Source organism: Quercus robur, chromosome 10 (genome assembly GCF_932294415.1).
Source record: "Quercus robur chromosome 10, dhQueRobu3.1, whole genome shotgun sequence".
Classification (NCBI taxonomy): Eukaryota; Viridiplantae; Streptophyta; class Magnoliopsida; order Fagales; family Fagaceae; genus Quercus; species Quercus robur.
The window spans coordinates 10,459,104-10,484,738 of record NC_065543.1 but is presented as its reverse complement, the minus strand read 5'-3'; the positions used below and the strand labels follow the sequence as shown (position 1 = coordinate 10,484,738).

General features: G+C 36.5%; 1 protein-coding gene across 1 annotated transcript in view; it reads right to left on the bottom strand.

The window, feature by feature from the left end:
* The window catches only part of LOC126701703 (uncharacterized), an 87,525-nt gene extending 62,458 nt beyond the window's left edge, over positions 1–25,067 (bottom strand). Inside the window, exons 1-2 of the mRNA XM_050400012.1 lie at positions 22,880–25,067; positions 19,101–19,505 (exon numbers count right to left, since the gene is read on the bottom strand). Of these exons, the coding sequence (XP_050255969.1) occupies positions 19,474–19,505; positions 22,880–24,983 (2,136 nt within the window). The 5' untranslated portion in view covers positions 24,984–25,067 and the 3' untranslated portion in view covers positions 19,101–19,473. The remainder of the gene's footprint in view (positions 1–19,100; positions 19,506–22,879) is intronic.
* Between the last annotated feature and the right edge of the window lie 568 nt (positions 25,068–25,635).

The window sequence follows — 25,635 nt, the reverse complement described above, 5'->3', positions numbered from 1 at the left end:
CTGAGCCACTAGCAAATATTAGGGATGTGGATGCAAAGAGGTTTGTGTGCAAAAATATTTTCACTCAATTTGGAATTCCTTGTACCCTCATCTCGGACAATGGGTTGTAATTTGATAGCAAAGCTTTTAGGAGGTACTATTGCGAATTGGGTATTAAAAATAAGTATTCAACTCCAGCTTATCCACAAGGGAATGGACAAGCCGAGGCTGTCAATAAGGTCATAGTGAATGGGCTTAAGAAGAGATTGGATGATGCAAAGGGTAAATGGGTGGAAGAACTACCACATGTTCTCTGGACATATCAGACTACTCCTCGTTGGTCAACAGGGAAAACACCCTTGTCAATGACTTATGGGTCTGAGCTTGTGATTCCTCTAGAGACTAGATTCCCAACGCTAAGGATGAGCTTGTTCACTCCAGACAGCAATGACAACCTATTAGAAAGGAGCTTGGATTTGATTGAAGAGTGAAGAGAAACTACCATGGTTCAGCTAGCATATTATCAACAGAAGCTCAAACAGGTTTATGACACAAATGTAAGGCTAAGACCATTAGCACTTGGAGACCTAGTACTGAGAAAGGTTGTGGGTACTAAAAAAAACCCAGCTTGGGGAAAATTAGGTCTCAATTGGGAGGGGCCATATCGTATCACCTCGGTGGCTGGTATAGGTGCTTATTTTCTAGAATATTTAGATGAAAATGTTATTCCACGCCCTTGGAATGTAAATAACTTGCGAAGGTACTATTATTAATGAAAGGTAGCTTTGCCATGTTTTTATTTATGACATTATGTGTTGTGGCTATTACTTGTTTGAATGTTAAACAGAACCTTGGTCATGTTTGGTTCCTCGTACCACATACCTTGGGTAAATTAATATTCTTGATTACTTATTTGAGTATTAAACAGAATCTTGGTAATGCCTAGTTCCTCAGACCATATACCTTGGGTAAATTAGTACTCCTCATTATTTGTTTAAGTATTAAATAAAACCTCGGTCATGCTTGATTCCTTGGATCACATACCTTGGGTAAATTAGTACTCCTTATTATTTGTTTAAGTATTAAATAGAACCTCAATTATGCTTGGTTCCTCGGACCACATACCCTAGGTAAATTAATTTTTTTTGGACAAATATTTAAGTGTTAAATAGAATCTCAGTCATGTCTGGCTCCTCGGACCATATACCTTGGGTAAATTAATACTATGCAATATCACTTTGGGAGTTAAATAGAACCTTAGTATTGTTTGGTTCCTTGGACCATATACTATGGGTAAATTAACACCTACTACTGTTTTGGTTTGTTGCTAAGTGGATGGGTATGTGAAACTGTAGGTAAGTGGATGTTTTACCATTGTTTAGAATTGAGAAGGAAAGCCTACATATAATTATATGAGTTCCTTGTTTCAGACATGTAAGGTATGTTTTTGAAGTCAAGATTACACTTTATTAAAAATTGTAGACTTGGAAGATTTAACCTGTTATGTTGTTAATGGTGTAGAGTGTAGCAGTTATACTGTCACTTGTATAGATAATTGTTGAAGTCAAGAATGTAGGTATATCTTGAGTTGAATGAGATTATATCTCATTTTTATGTCAATTAAGTGCGAGGTAAGGCAAAAGTTATATTTGAATTTGCACAAGTACAATAAGCATAAAAGAAAGCTAATAATTGTCATTAAGTTAAGCCTTAGAAAAGGCAAAGTAAATACAATTTCAGTAACGCAAGCTACAATTACATAATATATATATATATATATATATATATATACACAAAATGTAACTAAATACTACTTAATCTTCAATGGAGGGTTGTCTTTTCCTGTTGCCTAGGTAGGTTTGGTAGTTGCAGCTGTTGTGGAGGTTGGACCTTTACCCTTAGAATCCTTCTTGGTAGGCACAGGGAGGGTTGCCAAGACAATTTCTAGGCTTTGGGAGACCACTTTGTCCTTAGAGGGGTCCTTTGGTGCAACTGGAGGCTTGGTAGCTTCAGGGACCACTCCTTTAGTTATATCTTTCTCTTTTTCAGCAGCCCTAGCTTGCTCTGCCTCTTTGGGAGGACTGTTGGGGGATGGGAGAGCCTTGGTAGCTATGTCCTTGCTAAGTTTTGGATCCTTAGGGGCAGCTTTAAGTTGGGAGCCTGAAGGGCCTGATGCTCGGATGTCTAGGGGCTAATAGACATTTTTTGTTCTCCTTAGGGCAGAAGAGGCTTCAACCCCAGCCTGGTTGAGGGTCTCATTCCACACCTAGAGGCAATAGGTTCTACAAACCCCAGTGACTTTGGTCTTAAGGGTCTCCTCAGTCTCGGCCCTCCCCAATATCGTAGCCATCCAGCTCGACCTTCTCTACAGCTTTCTCCGCCTCTACCGGTTTCTTCTTCAAGGTCCCTATCTACTCCTTAGCTGCAGATAACTGATCCTCAGTCTGACGGAGCTACTTGTGTTGAGTTTTTGCCTGCTTTTTGGCCACATGCAAAGCAACCTCAGCACTCTTCCTCTCCTTATCAGCCTCGGTTAGATGGTTGTTAAGTTCTTGGATCCTCTTCTTGGCCAGAGAAAAGGCCTCCACACCAGCTATCTGCCTACTTTCTTCATCTTTCATTTATCTATGAGACTTATTCACCAGCTCCTTAATCATGTGCGTAGATTGAACATCTTGTAATAAAAAAAAAAGGTATATATATATTTTCTAGTTTACACTTGTAACGCCATAGTCATGGCCTTCACAATTGTAATTTTATATTCATGCTCCTGCACCCAAATGGCCTCAGTCAGCCCTCTCCCCCTTTGACCCAGATGGCCTCAGTCTGCCCTCTCCCCCTCTGTAACCTGTAATTCCCCCCCCCCCCTTTTGGTATCAGAGGCATTTTTGGCCCGATCGAAGTGTGTAAGTTACTGTATATTTTTCAATCAAGTTGGCCGGTACAACCGCCCATAGTTATCCATTATTTTGTGCATTATACATTATTTTGAATATGCTATCCCCTACAAGTTATATTTTGCTTTACATCTATTTTCTGATAACTCTTCCATTCTCATTCATCATTTTCTATCTCTATTATTTCTTCTCAGTCTTTGTTTACTATAATCTCCTTTGGTGGTAGGCTGAGCCTCCCGTTTAAACTTCTGTTTAATTATTCTGTGATTATTTGTTCAAGCTATTCATTTGCTTCCCAGTTATTTGCTTTTTCTCATTCCTGTTTTTAGCCCAAAGTTTGTTGCAGATGTGTACTGTTGAGACGAATAAGTCCAAATCTGTGCTGTTGTGCAGCCCTGCAAGACCCAGTATGCTACTCTGTTAGTGTTTGGTCAACCCGTGTCAGCTGTACGAGAGGCGTTTATGGTGGTCCCCACTGTGAGAGAAAGAATTAGGGCAGTAAGAGGTTGTAATTAGCACGAGAGAAGGCGTAGTCCCGTTTGTACACCCTGTTTCAGATCTAAAGGTTAGATCTAGAAATTTGGAGATAAAGATAATTAGGTTGTAATTGTTTATCTTAAGCCTTTAATCCAGAATGTTGAATAGAGTGTTTAGAAGTAACTCATCCACCAGCATTAGATCTTCCAATACATCCCTCCTTGAGATCCCCCAAGAAGATGGAATTCTCAATAGTGAGTTGTACCAGTTATCAGATGTAGATCTAAAATTAGGAGATTGGAACATACCAAAAGTACCCACAAACCAAGTTTATAAGTCATCATCGTGGTCCTTGAAAAAGACTTTCAAAACAGACTACCATGTTAAGACTATAGAGCAAGTTTATAGCATCAACAAGGAGTATGAAACATGCTACTTGTTATCCTCTACAGCAATGAAAGCTCATAGGAAAGATGGACATAAATTCCTCCATGTTGGTTTAGTCCAAGTAGGAGTAAAACCTTTGATTAGAGAAGGGTTGAACAACTCAATCCTTATGGCCTTACGAGATACTTGTCATACAAGATTTAATGATAGCCTCCTAGGAACCATAGAATCCAGTTTAAGTGGTGGACCAGTCCATTTCGATTGTTTCCCCAATTTCACCGTAGCACTTGACGACCCTCACATTATGAAGGTCCTCACCTTCAACATCAAGACCCATGGAACTCTCATGTTACATGGAACCAGACAGTTAGCCCTTATATACAGAGTGTATTATAAGTGCATCCGAACAAATATGTCTATCCAAGCCATAGACAAGAGGAAGGTTGGTGAAACCACCCTTATCCAAACCATAGACTTTAGATCCAAAGTTCAGGTACCCAGAACCTTGAAATGGTCTGAAGTCACATTCCCAGCAAATTGGACTCTAGATAATGAGAATCATCATCTACAGATCCAAAACCCAGATAGGAACCCAGATCTAGATTTTGTTCAGCAACTAGCCGATGGAACAGTTAGACTGAGCTTTGACCAATCTAGGTTTAGGACACCCTTAGATTATGATGAACCAAGGTCTAGATCCTCAGTAGATCTACGCCAACCCTTTAGGCAACCAACTATCCTTCTTAGAGATAGACCTGCATCCTAGTGTAGCTCATCCAGAAACCTAGTTGGTGCTGCTGCGCATGCAGCGATTTTTATGGTAAGAGACTATGATCCAACTACTCGATACAACGACCTATTAGATCGTGTACTTAGGCATCATCCAAATCTAGGAGAGACCTAGGACTAGAATTCCAAGGTGTAAAGACCCAATCCCAGGTTAGTACCCCTTGTTGCACAACCAAGCAAGACTTAGTTGCTGATCAAGAAGAAGACAACACTAGTCAAGATAGTCAAAAGCCTCCTTCACCATCAGGAACTGATATGAGAGATCCTTTTCAGCCAGAAACTAAAATAGATCATCAGGTCATGGTGATAAGGAAAGTATTCACCCCTGATATGGATGCCTTAGGCAAAGAGTTTGACTCAGAGGAGAACAGAGTCAAGAGAGAAGCCTATAGAGCCAACCATACCAGAAAACAAAAGATTGAAGTTTTGGAGAAATGGAAAGCGTTCATGAAAGAGATATCCAGTAATGTCCCTTTCTTTGAATACTTTGAGAACCATTTTAAGTGGCATAAGAAGTCTTATGTCATCACCAAAACCAACTGGACCACAGAAGACAAAAAAGGAAAGAAAACTATTGTCAGGTCTAGTCATCCTCCCCAAGAAGCCATACTCTTTAACCACCGTGGTAGTGAGAATATTGTTGCCTCTCCCTTCAAGCACCCAATCGAAGAAGAAAAGGTTGTTAAGAAGGTAATAGAGCAAAACAACTATACCAACCAGTGTTTAGGAGTCAGGTAAACAGTTTGATAGGATAGAAGATTGAATAGACAACAAGGTTATCCTCCAGTCAGGAAACCCTAGTAAACCTATCCAGTCCCTAGAAAAGCCTTTAGTCAAGCTCCGTACAACCAGACAAGCCAGTCTCAGACCTAAGGATAAAATAGCCTTAGAAGGAACCAGTCACCCCTTCACCAAACACCACCTCAACCAGTAGAGAGCAACCCAGAGATAACCGACTTATCACTTTAAGAGCTCATACAGCCTTTAGCAGTTCTAGTAGAACCTCCTCTGAAACTAAAAAGGAGATAGAACACCTAGAAGACCAATTTTGAGAATTACAGGTAAATAGGCTTTACCAACCCAAGGTAAACCCAACTAGCCTAAGTAAGAATTGGTATTCTAGATCCACACCCCCTGACCTCCAGTTCGAGGAAAGGAATAGCCAGTTCACAATGTCCACTGGTAAACTCTATGAATGGAACATAGATGGTTTATCAGAACAAGAAATCCTAAATAAGATTCGGCATATGACCATGGTAGCCAATAACTACCTCAATGATGGTATCCAAAATACAGAGGTCATAAAGCTCATAACTTTAGGATTCACAGGAAAACTGTTAGCCTGGTGGAATAACTGTCTAACAGAAGAATCTAAAGAAGACATTAAGCATGCTGTCCAAAAAGATGAGAATGAGAACCCCATCTTTGACGGAAGCATAGGACGAGGTGTTCCCGACGGAGTCAATACCCTGATCTATACGATCATGAAGCACTTCGTAGGTAAACCCAGTAACATCACATCTAGGATTTATGACCAGTTGAGTAACCTTAGATGTAAAAACCTTGGAGAATACAGGTGGCATGAAGATGTATTCACTTCCAGAGTCATGCATAGAAGTGATTGTAACTCTCCATTTTGGAAGGAGAAGTTCATCAATGGCTTACCCACATTATTTGGATAGAAGGTCAAAGAAACCCTTACTAGCCCTTCAGGTGTCATAGATTATGATAACCTAACTTATGAAGATATCTCTAGCACAATTTGAAGTGAAGGAATGAAGCTGTGTAGAGATTTGAAAATCCAAAGCCAAGCCAGCAAGAGTAAAGGCAAGTACGAAGTAGGAAACTTCTGTACGCAGTACGGCTTACCTTCAGTCATCCCCAAGAGAAAATCCAAGTACAGAGGAAAAGAACCCTCTAAGAAGTTCCATAAGAAGAGAACAGCCTCCAAGTATTATAGAAAATAGAAGTTCAAAACTGATGATTTCTATAAGAAAGGAAAATCCAAGTCCACAGGAAAGTTCATACCTAAAACACCAGGAAAATGTTTTAAGTGTGGAAAGAGAGGTCATTTCTAGAAAGAGTGTAAAGCTAAGGCCAAATCCCTTATCAATACCCTCATTAGTGACCAAACCAGTAAAGAAGAAATCTTCAAACTCTTAGAACTTGACCGCTCAGATAGTGAGTCTCCCAATAGTTCTAGTGAAGAAGAGATGCACCGGTTGTATAGGTCATCCTCATAATCCTCTAGAGTCTCCTCTAGCTCCTCTAGTGGCCCAGATGAAACCCTAGCTTGCAAAGATAGTTGTTGTAGGAACAAGACTATCAATGTACTTTCTAAACAAGAAGAGCTCCTCTTAGATCTCATAGAACAGATTGAAGACCTAATTGTCAAAGCTCAAAGACTTAGTGAGTTCCATAAAACCTTAGTTAAGGAAGCCAGTACATCCAAACCTAGGATTCAGGAACCCAAAGTTGATTTGGAGAAAATCTACAATAGGTTTACCAAATCCAAGAAAGAAATCACCGTCCAAGATCTCCAGAAAGAGATCAAAGATACCAAGTCAGAAGTGAGAACCCTTAGGCAAGAGTTAACCATCCTTAGGGTAGATCACAATCTCATTGACTAGAGAGTCAAACAGTTAAAACATACTTCTCATCAAGGCAACGAGGAAAGAACCTCATTACAGAACCCTTCAGATGAAGAAGAAGATGAAACAGTTAACCCTACAGCTGAAATGGTATAGGAACCGTCCAGTGAGAAGTTCTTGGACACCATCAGTAGGATTAACTTCCAGAAATGGCATTCCAAAGTCAGGATTGTCATCAGCAAAGATTTTGAATTTGAGGTAGTAGCCTTAATAGACTTGAGCGCTGATCTCAACTGCATCCGAGAAGGAATCATTCCCTCTAAATACTTCAGGAAAACCAAAGAAAGGTTGACTTCTGCAAGTGGAGGAAAAATGCAGATTGAATTCAAAATCCCAAAAGCACATGTTTGCCAAGACAATACATGTTTTAAAACCACATTTATCCTTGTCAAGAACATGACAGATAGGGTCATCTTAGGAAACCCTTTCATGTGTTTGTTATACCCTTTCATCACGGATAGTGAGGGAATCACTACCCATCCTTTTGGCCACCTAGTTAAGTTTAAGTTTCTTAGGAGCCCAAAACCTAAAGAGATTAGCAGTCTCCAAGAAGTTTCTATCTCTAAGACCCTTAACCTCATCAATGCCAAAACCCAACACCTTAAGTACCTTAGTGATGAACTAAGCTTCAAGAGAATTGATGAACAATTAGCTTGCAAAAACTACCAAGCCGAGATCAGAAAGTTTGAAGAAAAACTTAAGCAGGAAGTCTGCTCTAATCTTCCCACAGCTTTTTGGCATAGAAAGAGGCACGAGGTAGCCCTCCCTTATGTCAAATATTTCCATGAAAAGAACATCCCTACCAAAGCCAGACCTATCCAAATGAGTCAAGAACTTATGGATACTTGTAAAGCTAAGATAAAGGATCTTCTTAAGAAAGGAATCATTAGAAACTCTAGGTCACCATGGTCTTGTCCAGCCTTTTATGTCCAAAAAAATGCTGAGATTGAGAGAAGTGTCCCTAGACTTGTCATCAACTACAAGCCCCTTAACAAAGTCTTAGAATGGATAAGGTATCCAATTCCCAACAAAAGAGACTTAGTTGATAGGCTTAGCAAAGCAATAGGTTTTAGTAAGTTTGACATGAAAAGTGGTTTTTGACAGATACAAATCAGAGAGTCTGATAGGTATAAGACAGCCTTTACTACACCCTTTGGCCATTATGAATGGAATGTAATGCCCTTTGGTCTTAAAAATGCACCTTCTAAATTCCAAAACATTATGAATGAGATTTTCAATCCATTCTCTAGTCATATTATTGTATACATTGATGATGTACTCATATTTTCAGAATCACTGACACAACACTGGAAACACCTTCGAGCATTCTCCCATACCATCAAGCTCAATGGTCTTATTGTTTCAGCCCCAAAGATAAAACTTTTCCAAACTAGTGTCCGGTTCTTAGGTTTTGATATAAGACATGGTGTCATCAAACCCATAGATAGAGCCATTCAGTTTGCAGACAAGTTTCCAGATGAAATCCTAGAGAAAACCCAACTTCAGAGATTTCTAGGATCCCTCAACTACATTTTTGATTTCTATCAAAATCTCAGACAGCAATGCAAACCTCTCTTTGATAGACTTCGAACCAACCCTCCCCCTTAGACCCCCACTCATACCATGATTGTCCAAGAAATCAAAAAATATGTCAAGACATTTTCTTGTTTAGGAATCCCCTCAGAAAATTCCTTCAAGGTCGTCCAGACAGATGCCTCTAACATTGGTTATGGTAGCATTCTCCTTCAGCGTGTTAGTCCCACTTCCCCTGAACAGATTGTCTATTTTCATTCCGGAATTTGGACTCCCACTCAATTGAATTATAGTACTATTAAAAAAGAAATTTTATCTATTGTACTATGCATTTCAAAATTCCAAAGTGATCTTTTGAATCAAAAGTTTTTAATAAGAATTGATTGTAAATTTGCAAAACATGTTTTAGAAAAAGATGTTCAAAACATTGCATTAAAATAGATTTTTGCACGATGGCAAGCCATCCTTTCAATTTTTGATTTTGATATTGAATTCATACAAGGAACTCAAAACAGTATTCCTGACTTCCTAACCCGTGAATTCCTGCAGAATCTAGTTCAAGATGTTCGGGAAGAGACCCATACAACCCCAACCTCCAAAGTTGCCTAAACAGCAAACCACTAGGAGTGCTAGTTAGGCAAAGAACCCTGGCCCTTTAGTACCCTTTTCTTCCAGTCCAGAAAAAGCTTTACCCGTGTCACCATCCATTGTTGCCAACCGATATTTGGTGTCAACCATCCCAAAACCAAATTACGAAAGGCCCCAAGGACAACACAGTTACAGCTCTGCCCTAGCCACACCACCTCCTAAAGCAGTCACTCCATATACAGTTGAAGAACCTTTTGGCCCAATAGTGCCCCGAAAGCCTTCTTCCCTTCCTCCCAGAACAGGAAGGTCCTCTTATGTCAGAAAACCTTTTGTCTAGCACGTCTCTTATATTGAACCACACTTGGTTCAAATAATAGATCTGCTAGCATTGCCAATAGAAGTTTTGCCCCTAGAATGACATTTCCTCCCCAAGCACCTAGAGAAGAACATCAAATTCTACAAGGGTATTCTCACCCAAGAAAAGTCTGCCCAAGTAGAAAATATCATGAATAATAAGAACCCTTTAGAAGTCCTCTATCATATGTTCATAATTCAAGGGTTTGTAAGCTGCAGAGATTGGAGACACCCCTCTTCACTCAGAGCTTTCACAACACTCAAGGGATCAGAACCCCAATACAATTATTATGATTATATGGACGCCTTTGAAAAAGTTCTATTTTATCAAAACAGAAATTTTGATCATTCATGGTTCATGATGTTTGACAGGAAATTCTCTAGCCAGATACCTTCATGGTTCCTCAAGTGGTGGGAAATGTTTGGACCAATCCCTCCGATCTTTCCAGAACCCCTCCAAGATGCTTTAGGGTATTTCAGCTCCAGGTTTCAAGTCACCAGTCATACTTCCCAGTTTCTAGCAATTTTGCAAATGACAATCAAGTACAAAATCCACTGGATCAGTATGTGGAACTATGCAATCAACCAAAATCTCTTGGATAGGGAATTCTTTGTGAAGTGGTGGGATAGTTTCAGGTACAATAACATTATCTCCAAGATTCATTCAAACTTTCCTCCTCTAGTTCAAAAAGCCATTGCTCATAATACAAGATCACAATCTAGCCTAGACTTCGTCCAGATCGCCAGAAAATCTAGCAAGGAGTTAAAAGATCTTGCTCAGCAATTGCTACTTCAATCTGAACAATTAGAGTCAGAGGAAAAGAACTCTCTTGCCTCTTCAGAAGCCTCAGTCAATCGAGTCCTAGTCGATCCCTTCCAAGATTCACAAGATCCTTGCGATGGTTACAACTTGGATAGCGATTGAGATATTTTGAAATGCTCCAAGACAATTTTTGTAGTCCGGTTACTATTCATCAATAGTACCTGCACTAGCAAAGTTCCAGACAAAATACTATTCATCCACAGCACCAGTCACTGTGCATGAACAGTATCGCAGAAAAGCAAGAGGACAAATCACTATTCATGAACAGTGACCGTTACTGTTCATCAAACAGTGCTCCGACAGAATCATTCAGTTTGTTTTTTGCTTTCGATGGAAAAGAAATTCACCTTCAATAAAAGTAATTCACTCCCCGTGATTCCAGCAATCTCCTGTGCATGAACAGTATCTCAGAAAAGCAAGAGAACAAATCACTATTCATGAACAGTGACCATTACTGTTCATCAAACAATGCCCCGACAGAATCATTCAGTTTGTTGTTTGCTTTCGATGGAAAAGAAATTCACCTTCAGTAAAAGTAATTCACTCCCCGTGATTCCAGCAATCTCCTGAAGAATCCAAGGCTTCCTCTAGCTATAAAAGGAACCCTTTGCCTCAGTCTTCAGTAGGTCTTCATTCCAGAGCTAGTCTCACTTTAGCTCAGAAACCTCCCTTCTCTTTACTTTGTAAATAGATGGCTTTCTCAGTTTATTTTCTAGTTTACACTTGTAACGCCATAGTCATGGCCTTCACAACTGTAATTTTATATATAAATATATATATATATATATATATTTATATATAATACTTACCAATGCAAGATCCCTCTTCAAACTAAGAAAAACTTCATGTTTCTTCATGGTCCCCAGGTTGGCCATATCCCCAAGCAACAGAAGGGCCTACTTCACAAGATTGGCCACATACACAGCCTTCTCATGTTAGAAGTCCCTTATAGAAGCGTCAGTGGGGAGAGGAGCTCCATCTCATTGAAGTCTAGTTTCTAGTCCACTCTCTACAAATTCATTGTATTGGGCTCTTTGGGCCTTAATCTTTTTACCTTTTGGGCTTAGGAACCAAAACGTGCCCTTACAACAACAATTATTATTATTATTATTATGATTATTATTATCTTCTTGTCTGTGGAGCGCGGTTTTAGGAATTTTTCCTAAGGTAGTCATTAAAAAATTTAAACTATAAAAAATATAATAAAAATTGACTTGAATATATTAACAATATAAAGAAGAAGAAAAAACAAATATGTGAAATTTTATAATTGCCTTGTACTAACAAAATGAAAAGGAAAAAAATGATTGATGAAGGATTAAGTGAGAATTGAAAATGTTGAGAGAGAGAGAGAGAGAGAGAGAGAGCACAATGGATGATACCTTCTACGACTAAGAGCCAAGTCACTGAGGAGAGTAAAATTGTCAGTGTCACCAAGGAGAACTCTCGGCTACAATATCTCTCTTGCTATTGTGTTTTTTTTTTTTTTTTTTTTGGAAAAATAAAATTAGGTCTTAGCATTTTTTTTTTTTTAAATGGGTTGAACGAGTTACAAATTTGAATGATAAGGGGGTTTTTTGTTTGCTTTTGAAATAGCTTTTTGTTGAATATTTTGTTTATTTGTTGTTGTTTTTTGGGCTAATTTTTAGAGTTGTGCTATGGACATAACAAACTGTCATGACATTTTCACAATAGTTGAGGTGTTAGTCCCTTATAGGTCAAAATAAAATAATAAAATATTAGACTGGAACCCACCATAATTAAAAACTAGGTGTTGGTACTTGGGCTTGTATATTTTTTTTATAGGGTTAGGGATTATGTTTGGAAAACTAAGATTATTTTTTTTTGAACCAAAATTCTTGGGATTCTCAAAGTGATCATTTTTCTTTTGCTCAAATGAACACCCTATGTTACAACTTACGTGTGAAGCGGCCACCGCTTCTTGTTGCTCATTATTTAAGAGTATTAGCATCAATTGTACTAAAAATATTGTATTTAGCACACCAAAAAGTTGTTGTTTTTCTTTTCTTTTATTTTAGCATAACATTTACAATACATCCTACATCACATCTTTTATTTTTAAGATATAACACATTAAACTAATATAAAATAATATCATTTTTTTTTTTCAGTTTTCACCCAAAAATAAAGGAAAAAAAAAAACCCATTGACTGCTAGAACCACCAAACCCAGTATCACACACAATCACCCACCAAAACCAGTACACAAAATCAACCACCACCATTGTCACAATCACACACAAAAAACCAAATACCTTGCTGACCCAAAACACCCAACCGTCAACCCACTATTGTCAAATTTATTCAATTCAGGCCTTTCATCCAATTCTAATTAAACAAATTTCCGTTAAGTAAGCAATTAACTAATAAAAAGTCTTTCACATAAAAAATCTATAAAATATTTTATTAATTTTATAGATTTTTTTTTCATTTGAAAAGAAATTAGTTGGCAATTTTTTTTAATGAAATTGGACTAAAGGATAGAATTGAATAAATTTGAAATTTAGAGGACCCAATTTAACGAAAGTGAAATTGGAGAACTTAAATGAATTCCAATTAAACTTTTTTTTTTGAGAAAATTTTAGTCAAACTTAGAGAGTGCAATTTGCATTTTAACCTAAAGTGGTAGAATCATAGGGAGCTGTGCCTCAACACTTTAAGTGGCATTTGGTACACGCTAATGTTTTAAAATTCTTGAGAATGTTAAAAGATTTTCAAGTTTGGCTGCAAATCACACAAAGGAATCAGTTGATAAGAATATTTGGATTACTGTTCAATGCCCTTTTTGTGGAAATGTGGATTCTCTTTAAAAAATATGGGTATCCACATAGTCATGCATAGATAAAGTTACATTTTGCACAAGCCGTCAATTTTACCCATTCTACCTACCCTTTAACCAACAGAAATAAGATTTAAAAAAACTATTATATTATAAAATAACAATAAATAGTTATTTTTGTATTATAAATGTTGTTTTAAAATTTTTATATTATAGTTTTATTGAATTTTCTATGACTTATAGTTTGTATTTTGTTTCTCATAATTTATTTGGAAGAAGATTAAGAAAAAGGAACACTTGGCATTGTATTTAGAAATCAAATGGTATTTTGGGAAAAATAAATAACTCTCATAAGATCCTTAAAAACAAACCAAATATAAGCATCTCATATTCTCAGGATTTTTATTGATTTCAAATCAAGCCAAACATAGAAATAGTTACATTCTCAGATATCTAGATAGCCAGATATCAAATTCCGAAGAATTTGAATATTAGGGTAATGTGAATTTTCCTAAACCAAACTCCACCTTAATATTTTCTTCATCTTAAAATTGAGAAAGTCAATTTTATAGTTAAGATTTTTTTTTTTTTTTTTAATCTAAGAGTGTAGAAAGTGTTAATTCATTTAAAATTTTAAATAATGTAATATTAGATAATCTTTTAAATTCGTAACCTATGACCTTATCATGAAATGACTATTTCAAATAGAGATATCCTAAAAGATGGGTGAAAATTCATGCTTAACCACCCCTGGTATTTTAAATCCCCGCTTATGACCTACCGACTCCAAAACAAATCAAATAATCCGATCATTCGTGTTAAAAGTATTTTGTGGTCTTTGACCAATGTCAACCTGCTTTCCTATAGTATATTTTATTTCAGCATCATGAGCCATGAGTAAGTATCCCCCCATTGTGTAGGGCTATGCACAGCACAAGAAAAAACAAGCGGTGGAAATGTAATTGGAAAAAAAAGCAAAAAAGAAGACGACAAGAAACAACAATAACCAAAAAATCAGTGGAAAAAGAAAAAAGAAGAAAGATTACTGGTTGTCTCTTTCGGCTGTGTAGCAAGAAAGAAACCAACGCAGTGGAAAAAGAAAGAAGGAAAGGAGAAGGAGAAGATATGAATGGTGTAGGTAGTTGAAAATTATAATTAAGAATATATAGAAACGTAATTGGAACTGCTAAAGCAAAAGGTACACAAAATCCAATCATATTTTTTGTGGTTTTTGACCGTGTCAACCCCTGCTTTCCCTTATATTTTTATTTTATCTCAGCATCATGAGCACTGCGTATCCTTTTTTTTTTTTTTTTTTTTTTTTTTTTGGGTAGGGCCATGCTCATCTTTTTCTTGAGGCTATATCTAAATTAGTAAAAAATTATACCCATCATCGATACGTCTACATTCACATCGTATATAAAGTGTAAGAGTGTTTACTAAGTATCCCCATTTTTTCTTTCTTTTTTTGGTAGGGTCATGCTCATCTTTTTATTGATGCTATGTCTAAAATAGTAAAAAAATCATACCCATCATCTAGACATCTACATTCACATAGCATATAAAGTGTAAGAGCATTCACTAAGTATCCCTTTTCCTTTCTTTCATTTTTATTTATTTATTTATTTTCTCTGGGTAGGGCCATGCTCATCTTTTTATTGATGTTATGTCTAAAATAGTAAAAAAATTATATCCGTCATCGAGATGTCTACATTCACATGGTATATAAAGTATAAGAGCGTTCACTAAGTATCCCCCCCCCCCCCCCCCCTCTTCATGCTCATCTTTTTATTGATTCTATGTCTAAAATAGTAAAAAAATTATACCCATCATCGAGACATCTATATTCACATGGTATATAAAGTGTAAGAGTGTTCACTTAGTATCCCCCCCCTTTTTTTTTTCCTGGGTAGGGCCATGCTCATCTTTTTATTGATGCTATGTCTAAAATAGTAAAAAAAATTATATCCATGATTGAGATGTCTACATTCACATGGTATATAAAGTGTAATTGTGTTCACTAAGTATCCCCCACCTTTTTTATTATTTTTTTTCTCTTGGTATGGCCATGCTCATCTTTTTATTGATGCTATGTCTAAAATGGTAAAAAAAAAAAATCTATACCCATCATCAAGATGTCTACATTCAAATGGTATATAAAGTGTAAGAGCGTTCACTAAGTATCCCCCTCCCCCCCCCCCCCCCCTTTTTTTTGGGTAGGGCCATGCACATCTTTTAATTGATGCTATGTCTAAAATAGTAAAAAATATATATAGTGTAAGAGTGTTCACTAAGTATCCCCCCTTTTTTTTTTTTCTTTTTCTTTTTCTTTGGGTAGGGCCTGCTCATCTTTTTATTGATGCTATGTCTAAAATAGTAAAAAAAATTATATCCATGATCGAGATGTCTACATTCACATGGTATATAAAGTGTAAGAGTGTTCACTAAGTATCCCCTTTTCTTTTTTCTTTTTCTTTTTTTATTTTTCTTGGTAGGGCCATGCTCATCCTTTTATTGATGCTATGTCTAAAATAGTAAAAAAAATATACCCATCATCAAGATGTCTACATTCACACGGTATATTATAAAGTGTAAGAGCATTCACTAAATATCCTCTTTTTTTTTTTTTTTTGGGGGGGGGGGGGGGGGGGGGGGGAAGGGCCATGCTCATCTTTTAATTGATGCTATGTCTAAAATAGTAAAAAAATTATACCCATCATCGAGACATCTACATTCGCACGATATGTAAAGTGTAAAAGCGTTCACTAAGTATCCCCTTTTCTTTTTTCTTTTTCTTTGGGTAGGGCAAAGCTCATCTTTTTATTGATGCTATGTCTGAAGTAGTAAAAAAATTATACCCATCATCGAGATGTCTACATTCACACGGTATATAAAGTGTAAGAGTCTTCACATTGGAGTTGTTAAGGCTATGTTTCCTTGCTAAAAAAATAAAAATAAAAATTCTACATTCCTTTTAATAATTTTTTTTTATTTTTTTAAATGGCAGTGTACTATAGTAAATTTTTGGTATAGGTGGAGATTTAACTCTAGATCTCTTATTCAACCATTAAAGATTTTATTAATTTAGCTTACTGGAACCTACTATATTATTTTAATGAGTTGTATGTTAAAATAAGAGATTAGATGTAGGGTGTATTATTAAGTGAGGTGTTAAAGTAGATAAAATAGTCTTTTAAGATACTAAAAAATAAATTTTTAACACTATTACTAGCATTGATTAATATGTTCAATACAATGTGACAAGAAACTTCTAACCCATGATTAAGTCCACAACATCATCCTAAGTTTCTTACCCATGGATGACCACTTCATTTAAAAAAAAAAAAAAAAAAAATTTAAGAATTCAAATTTTTTTATTAAAAATAAAAAACAAAACTAATGAAAAAGAAAAAGAAAAAGAAAAAAAGAAAAACCAAAACGGATAACGCCTAAAAGACCAAAAAAAGAAAAAAAGAAAAAGAAAAAAAAGAAAAGAAAGAAACGAATTGCACCTAAGAAAACAAAACAAACCTGTCACTAAGAATTAACAGAAGCAAATGACATACAAAAAGAAAAAAAAGAAAAAAAAAAAAGAGAGGCAGCACCTGAACAACATAAACATTGGTAAGGGGGCATTTTAGTCCAAAGTTTTGGTCCACATTTTCACTCTTATTTTCTCCCCCCATTTTGGGGAGATTGAGTTTTGGTGGGGCCTAGAGAGAAAACAATAGGACACTAGCATTTTTCTCTCCCCTTTCCCCTCCCAACCAAACAACCCTCCCACTCATATTCTCTCCTATTTTTCACTCTTTTTTTTTTCCGTTTTCCCCAAAATCTAGCCAACCAAACGTAGCCTTAAGATAACATCATTATTACTCCAGACAAAGAAAGTATAAAGAGATACTTTCCAAAAGACGTTGAAAATTGAAATACAATACAAATATTTGTTGGAATTTAATTAAAAAACTTAATGTACTACACTTAAGGAATTATACCTAAATTTTACTTATATTAGTCCTACTAAATGCGTCAACAATAACAAATGAAAAATAGTAATGCTACAAACATAACAGTTTTCACAACAAATTTCACATTGGTTGAGTTGACAAGTTATTATATATGGACCCAATACTGATACTACTTTTAGGGCTGAGTCAATTCAGTTTAGTTCAGTTCGGGTGTTTGGGGCAGGTTTGAGTCTGTTCAGTTGAGGTGTTGCGTCTCACAGTCAGGTTATTCTTGGGCTGGGTCGGGTCCATGTTGAGCTAGGGTGGCCCAACTGATTGACTTGTTTTTTTCCTCCCAAAAAAAAGAAAAAAGAAAAAAGAAAAAACTCGATCTCTCTCTCCCTCCCTCATTTTTTCTATGAAAGTTTTCGTTTTCTTTTTCTATGGCCTGAAGGTGAATAAATTATCATGCAAATTGTCTATGCAATAAGTCCTAGGTTAGTAGACACCGTTGTTGCTATTGTTCAAAGAATTTAAGAAGCATAGATAGGTCACAAACATCAAATCATAAAGCTAGTGTGAATTGTCAGTGAGATGGGCGAGTCAATTATCGAGCCCAAGAAAAGAGAGCTAGTGTGAAATGGTGGACTTTACAAACCTTTCATAGATTGTGATGAGTTCTTTTCGAGCTTGTAGAAGGACTTCACACCACCCCAGGGAGAAGTCAATCAAGGCAAAAATAATTATTAACATTAAAAAATGCAACGAAACCATTATGAATTCATTTTTCAATTATTCGATCTATATTTATTCTCATAGCCATTGCTTTCCTTTTGTGTTTGATTTCCTCGTCACATGGAATGAATTTTTAATTTGGTTGATGAATTTTCTCAAATGTTTGAATTTCCTCAACGGATATGTTAGGTGGTCTTTCCTTATTTACTCTGTCTTCAACAGATAATCCCATACTGGGGGACATTGATGTAAAATTTTAAATGGATAGTACATTACGTTAAATTCATTTTAGGCTATTTTTTTTTCTGCCTAAAATTTAAAGAGTACATTCTCAAAAAAAAAAAAAAAAAAAAGAGTAATATTACGTCTACAATATTTTCATACCAAATTATAGGTGGTAAATTATTATTAGTTCTAATTTGAATCTACAACTGAAATTAATTTTTTATTTACCCATTACGACTAATAACAACTTGACGTAAAATTTGTTGTGAAAATATTGTACACATTTCATTTCTCAATTATAAATTCTTTTTGTATTCAACTTTGTTAGGTTCTAAACATTTAGCATTAAATGTTTAGGTTCTAAATTTATTGTATTTTATCTCAGCATCATGAGCAGTGTGAGATCCCCTTCTTTTTTTTCTTCTTTTTTTGGGGTAAGACCAAAGAGAGCTTTTGGGAGACCCAGGAAAGCCAGAGCTACACAGTAAAGGGAGAGCTGTGAGTTTGAGTAGCCCCGCAAGAAGATGATGACTCTAGAAAAAAACACTAATCTAATCTACAGCCTAGAAACACTTTTCAGATAATAGAAATGAAAGTAAGAGATGGAGAATGTTTTTCTTCTATTTCTCACACATACACACGCGCACACAATGGTTATACTACCTTTATTTATAGAATTTTTCATGGATGATTACTTTTAGGAAACCAAGGGAAATATCAATTTAGTCTTGGTTATGGATTGGACCAACTCCATGTGAGTTTACTCATTCATTAGGCCCCGTCCAAAATTTCTAACATGCAGAATTTTCGGGAAAGAAAAAAAAAGTTCTGAAACAAGCACTGGTTTTAGAATACATCACAACAATCACATTTAAAAATAAAAATAAATAAACCTCCCCCATCACCACATCTCCACTCTCCAACAACAACAAGAGAAGCAACAAATAACAATAAGAACAGGAAAAAAAAAAAAAAAACACGAGGGTGAAGGAATGATATAGCTGCATCCAAGCCTATTACTGGTGATACCCCTGAAATAAATCATCACATGAAAGGAAGAGCTAACATCTGAGAGTGTCCTTGGATTGAGCTTGACAACTTCCACAATGTTTCTGAACTTCCCATTCCTTATATTAGCATTGGCCTTACATCTCTGCTGCCCTCATAGCAGTTAGAATAACTGACATTTATTTTGCAGAAGTTTGTCATCCTCTGGAAACACAAGAAACTTGAAAAAAAAGGCAGAAAGAAGTCGCTGGATTTAAGATGCAGTGACCAATTTCCAACCATTATGATATGTAATGAATCGCAGCATTGATTCCTTCACAACAAAAGAAATGGAACACTAACTCAGTAATTGATTAATAAGAGCAATGACTATCATGTAACTTATCAAAAAAAAAAAAAAAAAAAAGAGAGCAATGACTAGCACGTATGTATTCTGGAAAAGATTAGTAGCTTTCAAGTTAACAGTAAGAAAATAGACTAATGTTATAAGGTTCTCAATGCTGTTGGTAAAAGCAAAGGAATACGTACTAATAAAAACTGGAGGTCCCTCAGGGCTCAGTCCTAAAAACTGTAATACGTACTATAATTATATCAATTTTTTTTTCCCCAATAGCCACTCTTAATACCAACAGTCTGATTCATGAACTCCGTAGGCATGTTTGACAGTTTCAATTCTTGGAGAGTCTCAACACTCTGCAATCCATTAGGAAGCTGACGCAGCTTTTTACAGGATCTGATCTCTAAATCTCTGAGGCGAGGCAGTGCTCCTCCCGATACAGTCCAGTCCTCCAGCTTCTCTAGCTTCCATAGTTTAAGAACTCGAAGCTGAGGAAAGCTGTTTTTAGGGCAGCACATTTTCTTCCCCACATAAGATTCAGAGAATAACTGAAGAATCCTCAATTTCTGAAGCCTATCTAACTCTGGCATTGGATCATCACTTAGATCTGATGCTGACAATGTAATCTCAATAAGGTTCTCTGGAAATGCAGTGATGACAGATGGAGGGTTTAACCTTCCATGAAAATATACACTGGAGAGTTTTTCGTGGTTTGAAAAAGGCTTTAAATGTGTTGATTGTTTTCATCATGTGATTTCAGCCTTAAAGACTGAAGATGTTCTAGTTTTTGAATCCATTCAGCCACTGCTTCCAGTTGCGATGACATTTCATCCTTTTGATTTGACATGCACCGGTATGCCACACCCAATTTTCTAAGATTGATCAATGTGTCCAAGCCATCCTTTACTGGACTTTTCTCATCCACAAATGCACCCCATAAAGTTTGCAGGTCTGTTAATGAGACACCTCTTGGTCGAGGCCCAAATCTACTGCGATAACTCTCACTCAAATACAAGTGCCGCAGTCTTTGCATCTTCCAAATAGAACGAGGGAGAGTACTGATGTAAGTGTGCTTCACATCTAGTGTTTGGAGTTTCAGAAAGTTGCTTATGGATGATGGAAGTGACTCTAGGTAAGTCCATCTCAAGCCAAGGTACCTTAACAAAACCAGCTTACTCAGTACCTTTGGCAATTGAGGTCTGAAAACACGTTCAAGATCAAGCACCCGCAGCAATAGGAAGCACCTGCAGGAAATGCACCTTTGAAGAAAGTTTCCTATCTCATCCCCGGCCTGGCTTCCTTCTCGATAATCAAAGGACATAAAAGATAGGGACTTCCTATAAGAGGCTTGCAGAGTAGCAATGTCAGTGTTGTCACCATGAATATGATTAAAGCTGGTGTTGCCGGGTTCTGTGTTATTGTAATGATCAACAATCCAACGGCTCTGCTGAAGGCTTGAAGATGATTTGGAAGCTGTGTTGACTTGTCCTTTGAAAAGTTTGTCTTTCATAGCTTGTAACAAGAGTTTCCTTAATGCAACAGGAAGACAACAAGTTCTGACTTTACCATTTGGCTTCTTCTCTGTTACTTGAACCATATTCTGATCTATCAACTCCATCAGATACCTCTCAGCAAATTGTTCAGGAGAATCGTCACCCCTCCCTAGACTCAAAAACCCCTGGCCCTCAGCAACCCACAGCGCGATTAATCTTCTTGCAGGAATGTCAAATCCTTCAGGAAATAATAGGAAATAATCTAGACATCTTTTCAATTCTAGGGGCAATTCCTTACTGACCTTGTCTGAGATTTCAGACCAAGGTCCCTTGTCTAAGATTTCAGACCGAGGTCCCTCGCCTGAGATTTCTGAATCTTCTGTGTCTTTTTTGAGCTTATCTAGCATCGTTGACCATTCAGTATCGGTTGATTCGGTTGGAACTTTGACCGGCAGTAGTTTTCCCATATTTACGATTGCCAGTGGCAAACCACCACAAATCCTCAACATTTCTCTTAACGAGTTTTTCCTGTTTTGGGGGGACTTTCTCCTGAAAGGTATTGGTAAATAATGTCCAACTCTCATCAGTACTTAGCAAGTGCAATTTGTACGGAAAGATTCTCGAGTCAGCATGCGGAGGTACAGCCATGTCACGAGTAGTGATCACTATTCTGCTTCTATTTGATTCAACTGGGAATTCGTCTTTGACATCATCCCAGCTTCTAGCCATGGAGAAGTTATCCAGAACTATGAGGTACCTCTTTCCTCTTAGTTCTTTTTTCATTATTTCTTCCCGAATAGCTTTAGCACTATTCTTTTCAGATATGGAAACCCAATCATGTGTAGGAGTCAAAATTTTAAGCCAATTATAAAATGTCACGTCAAAATTTAATGGCAAATTCTGAATTAATGTCATTAAATTAATTAAATCAAATGATAACATGTATCATCCAAATTGGCATCACATTGGTATATCAAAATTTGCCATGTGTCATTTGGCCCACAAGATAAAGATAAATTTCCTATTCAAAATTTATGGGTAATTATCTTTATTAAAATAAATAAATAAATAAAATAAAGATAAATTTTCTATTCACAATTGGTAGATAATTATCTTTATTAAATAAATTAAATAGAGATAATTATTTATCTTTGTTGATTATTATCTTTATCAAAATATGATCTTTATCAAAATAGATAAATAGAGATAATTATCTCTAAGAAGAATTTGGACCAATCAAAAGTCTGATACATACTTTCAAGCATATTAATTCATAGTGGAGCTTATCCTCTGAAATCACTATAAATAGAGGATATCCCCTCTCATTTTCGGAAGAAGAATTTTTCTAAGACGTCAAAACTCTGGAGAAATTCTGTCTCAAGAACACACAAAGAACATTCAAATAAGTTCTTTGAAGTTCTATTGGAATTAAGCTGAAAAAACCTCCATAATCTTCAACAAACCTCAAATCCTTGAAGCTCAACGGATCAAGCCTCTAAAGCCCCGAAGAACTTCAACCTAAAAGCCTTCATATTCAAAGACTTGAAGAACAATAAATCTTTAATAAGCTCAAAGCTAGAGATTTGTTGTGAAGACCGTTCAATCCATCTTTCAACTAAAGTCAAGAAGATTTCTTGTTCGAGTCAAGTTCAATGAAGATAGAATCAGAGGGTATTCTTTTGTAAAATAATTGAAATAGAGATTGTACTCATTATTCATCAATACAAATTATTATTTGTAAACCATATTTCTTTTTAATTGTTTAATTTTCTACCATTGGAAAAATTTGTGTTTACACATGGATATCAAAACTGGCAGCATTATCGTTATAGATTAATGTTGCAAGAGCTGTCTTACCAAAGCCTTCAATTCCCACGATTGAAATGACGCAGCGATTTGGTTCATCATCTTCTAATAATCTTTCCTTTATTTCGTTTACTTGGTCATCAAAGCCAATAACAACAGATTCTTCAGAAGATTGAGATGGAGGGCTTCTCTTATATCTTCTTCGGGTCCCCAACTTGGACTCTTCAACATGTTCAATGCCATAAGCAATCCTTGTGTGTGTAAATTCCCTAATTTTTTCATTGATAATAGAGATCTCCCGCACAACCTTGGAATCAGCATCCCTATTGATTAATGATGCAAGCCTAGTGCAGATGCTCTTCTTTTCCACTCTCGTGTTCTCATAGATGCCAATAATAGCCTCTGCTTCATGAGCAATCTCTCGCATTTCCTCCTCCCAGCAATTGAGTCTTGCATCTGGTTCTTTAATCGCTTCAACATCTTCGAGAAAAGCTTTAATCAGCTCCAGCTCTCTTTTGATAGATTCAACTTGCTCTTTGGCGTAAGATCTTCCTACAGTATCAGATGTAGGCAGTTCGGTAGCATTCAAATCATTCATTTGGCTTGGTTCAGCTGTAATTTTCGGTGTGTCCTCATTTTTAATGCTAACAGTATCCATAGATGCTGGGGTTCCTGGCAGGTCTTGAACTTTTGAACTGTTTTCAGTTTCTTCAATCTCACATGTTGTTGTCTTTGTGTGCAGCTGAGAGGAGCCTGGTTGACCTTCCTCCAAGTTATTATCATTATCTTCTGCAGTAGTACCAGAGATAGATGCCGTGGTTCCTTGCAGGTCTTGAATCTGAGAATATTGACCCCTTTTTCCTTCAAATTTCCCGATGTCATAAGTTATCTTTCTTTCAGACATAACATAAAACTTTCTGCTCATTTCTTCTATCTTCTTTGCTATAGAGCGCAACTTGTTGTAAAGTGACAGAGGTGAACGTCCCTTCATTTTTTCTTGCATTATGAGCTTACTGAAATTATCTACCTCAAGAGCAAGGCCTTCAATTTGCTCCAACCAGGCCTTCCCTCTCCCACCTTGAACTTCCATACCCTGAGCATCTTTAGATAAGGCATGCATGAGCTTCAACTCTTGCGAGATTGACTCAAGTTCAAAACCCGTTGATGGCGTCAACCCTTCTCTTTTTTTATCAGATTCTCCCATTCCATATATCCACCTTCTGCCATATGCATATTGGATCCTGCTCCTGATCTCTATCATCTTCTTTCTGAGCACTAAATCTCCATTATAAAAAGCAGGAGCTTGGAGTTTTGCGGCCCAACTCTTTGTCTGCTGCTCTCTTTCGCTTTCGAAAGACTCGAGGAAAGCATCTGCAGGTCGAAGACAAATTTCCCTCACCCATTCCATCCAAACTTTCTCCCTTTCATCTAGCTCTCTAACGGCTTCCATATCTTTCAGAAGATTAGATAGACAGTTGATATCCTGCCTTACTTGCTCAACCTCCGAGGTGGCTCGGCGGGAGAAAAGAATTTTTTTTCTTAGCACGGAATCAATCTGCTTTAAGAAAGAAGAAATGATGGTGTTGGTCTTCTCTCTTGAAATAGTGACCTCAAGTTCTTCAGAACCTCCCTGATCTTTTCTGACATTGAGGATTTGATTATGTACTCTACGCAGATTATTTATATGAGACTTCAGCTCTTTTAGTATCACCATCCCAACTGTATCCACAGCTAACAAGGCAGCAGGAAACATTTGCACTTTAAAAGGATGCAAGATTAGTGCGAAACTGAACTTGGAAAAGACACTGTGAAGTGTTGATCGAGCTACAGTGGTCTTTGCTATTACCGCATCTTCATTTGCTCCACCTCCTCCATCATTTCCGATATTAAGGACTTTACTTCTTTCAGACAGATTATTGATACTTAGCAAGAGACGCTTTACCTTGGGACTCAACTGGTATCCAAGAAACATTTCATTGAAATACAAGGCAGATCTCTTCAATTTTTTTGCCCGGCTCGTCTTTGCTGTTTTGAAACTGAAACTGTCGATCATATCCTCTACGGAGCGAACAACTATTCTTGCTTTTTGTGCCCAGCCATTCATATCTTTGTTTGGTCGTTCCAACGATTCTATGTGGTCCAATACAGCAAGCATCAACCTCAATTCCCTTTGTAGCGATCCCAGCTGGCGTTGGAGTTGAAATTTTCTTCTTTCTTTTGATTCATCAATAATAAGCTCACCAATAAGCTCACTAATAAGCTCACTAATTGACGTAATAGCAGCATGAGCAAGATAGTCTGCCATGGCATTCCAAAGAATGCAAACTTTTGGAATGCAAACTAATTTGGGTGGAAAACAAAAAACTGAAAACGAAGATAAGAGTCCGCCCTTCACAGTCCATTCAATCTTTCCATTCCCACCCTTCTTAGGGACTGTTTGGTTGGGTAGATATAAAAGTAGAATGATAGAAGAGAAAATGAAGAGATGATGAAAAAATAGAAGGATAGAAGAGATTTAAGTTTCCTCTCATGTTGTTTGATGTAGGAGTTGAAAAGTAGATGGATAGAAATTTATTTATTTTGTTAAGAAAGAAAAGTAAGAGAATATAAAATATAATTTGTATAAAATTACTCTTGTACCTTTATTACATAATATAAGAAATAATTTCCTTACTATCATTAAAAAATACTTATTGTCAATTAAAATTAAAAGAATAACATATTATAAAAATTAACACATTATTAATATTATAATATATTTTTTTTGTTATTTTATATATATATAGTGCTTTCTAAAAAAAAATAGA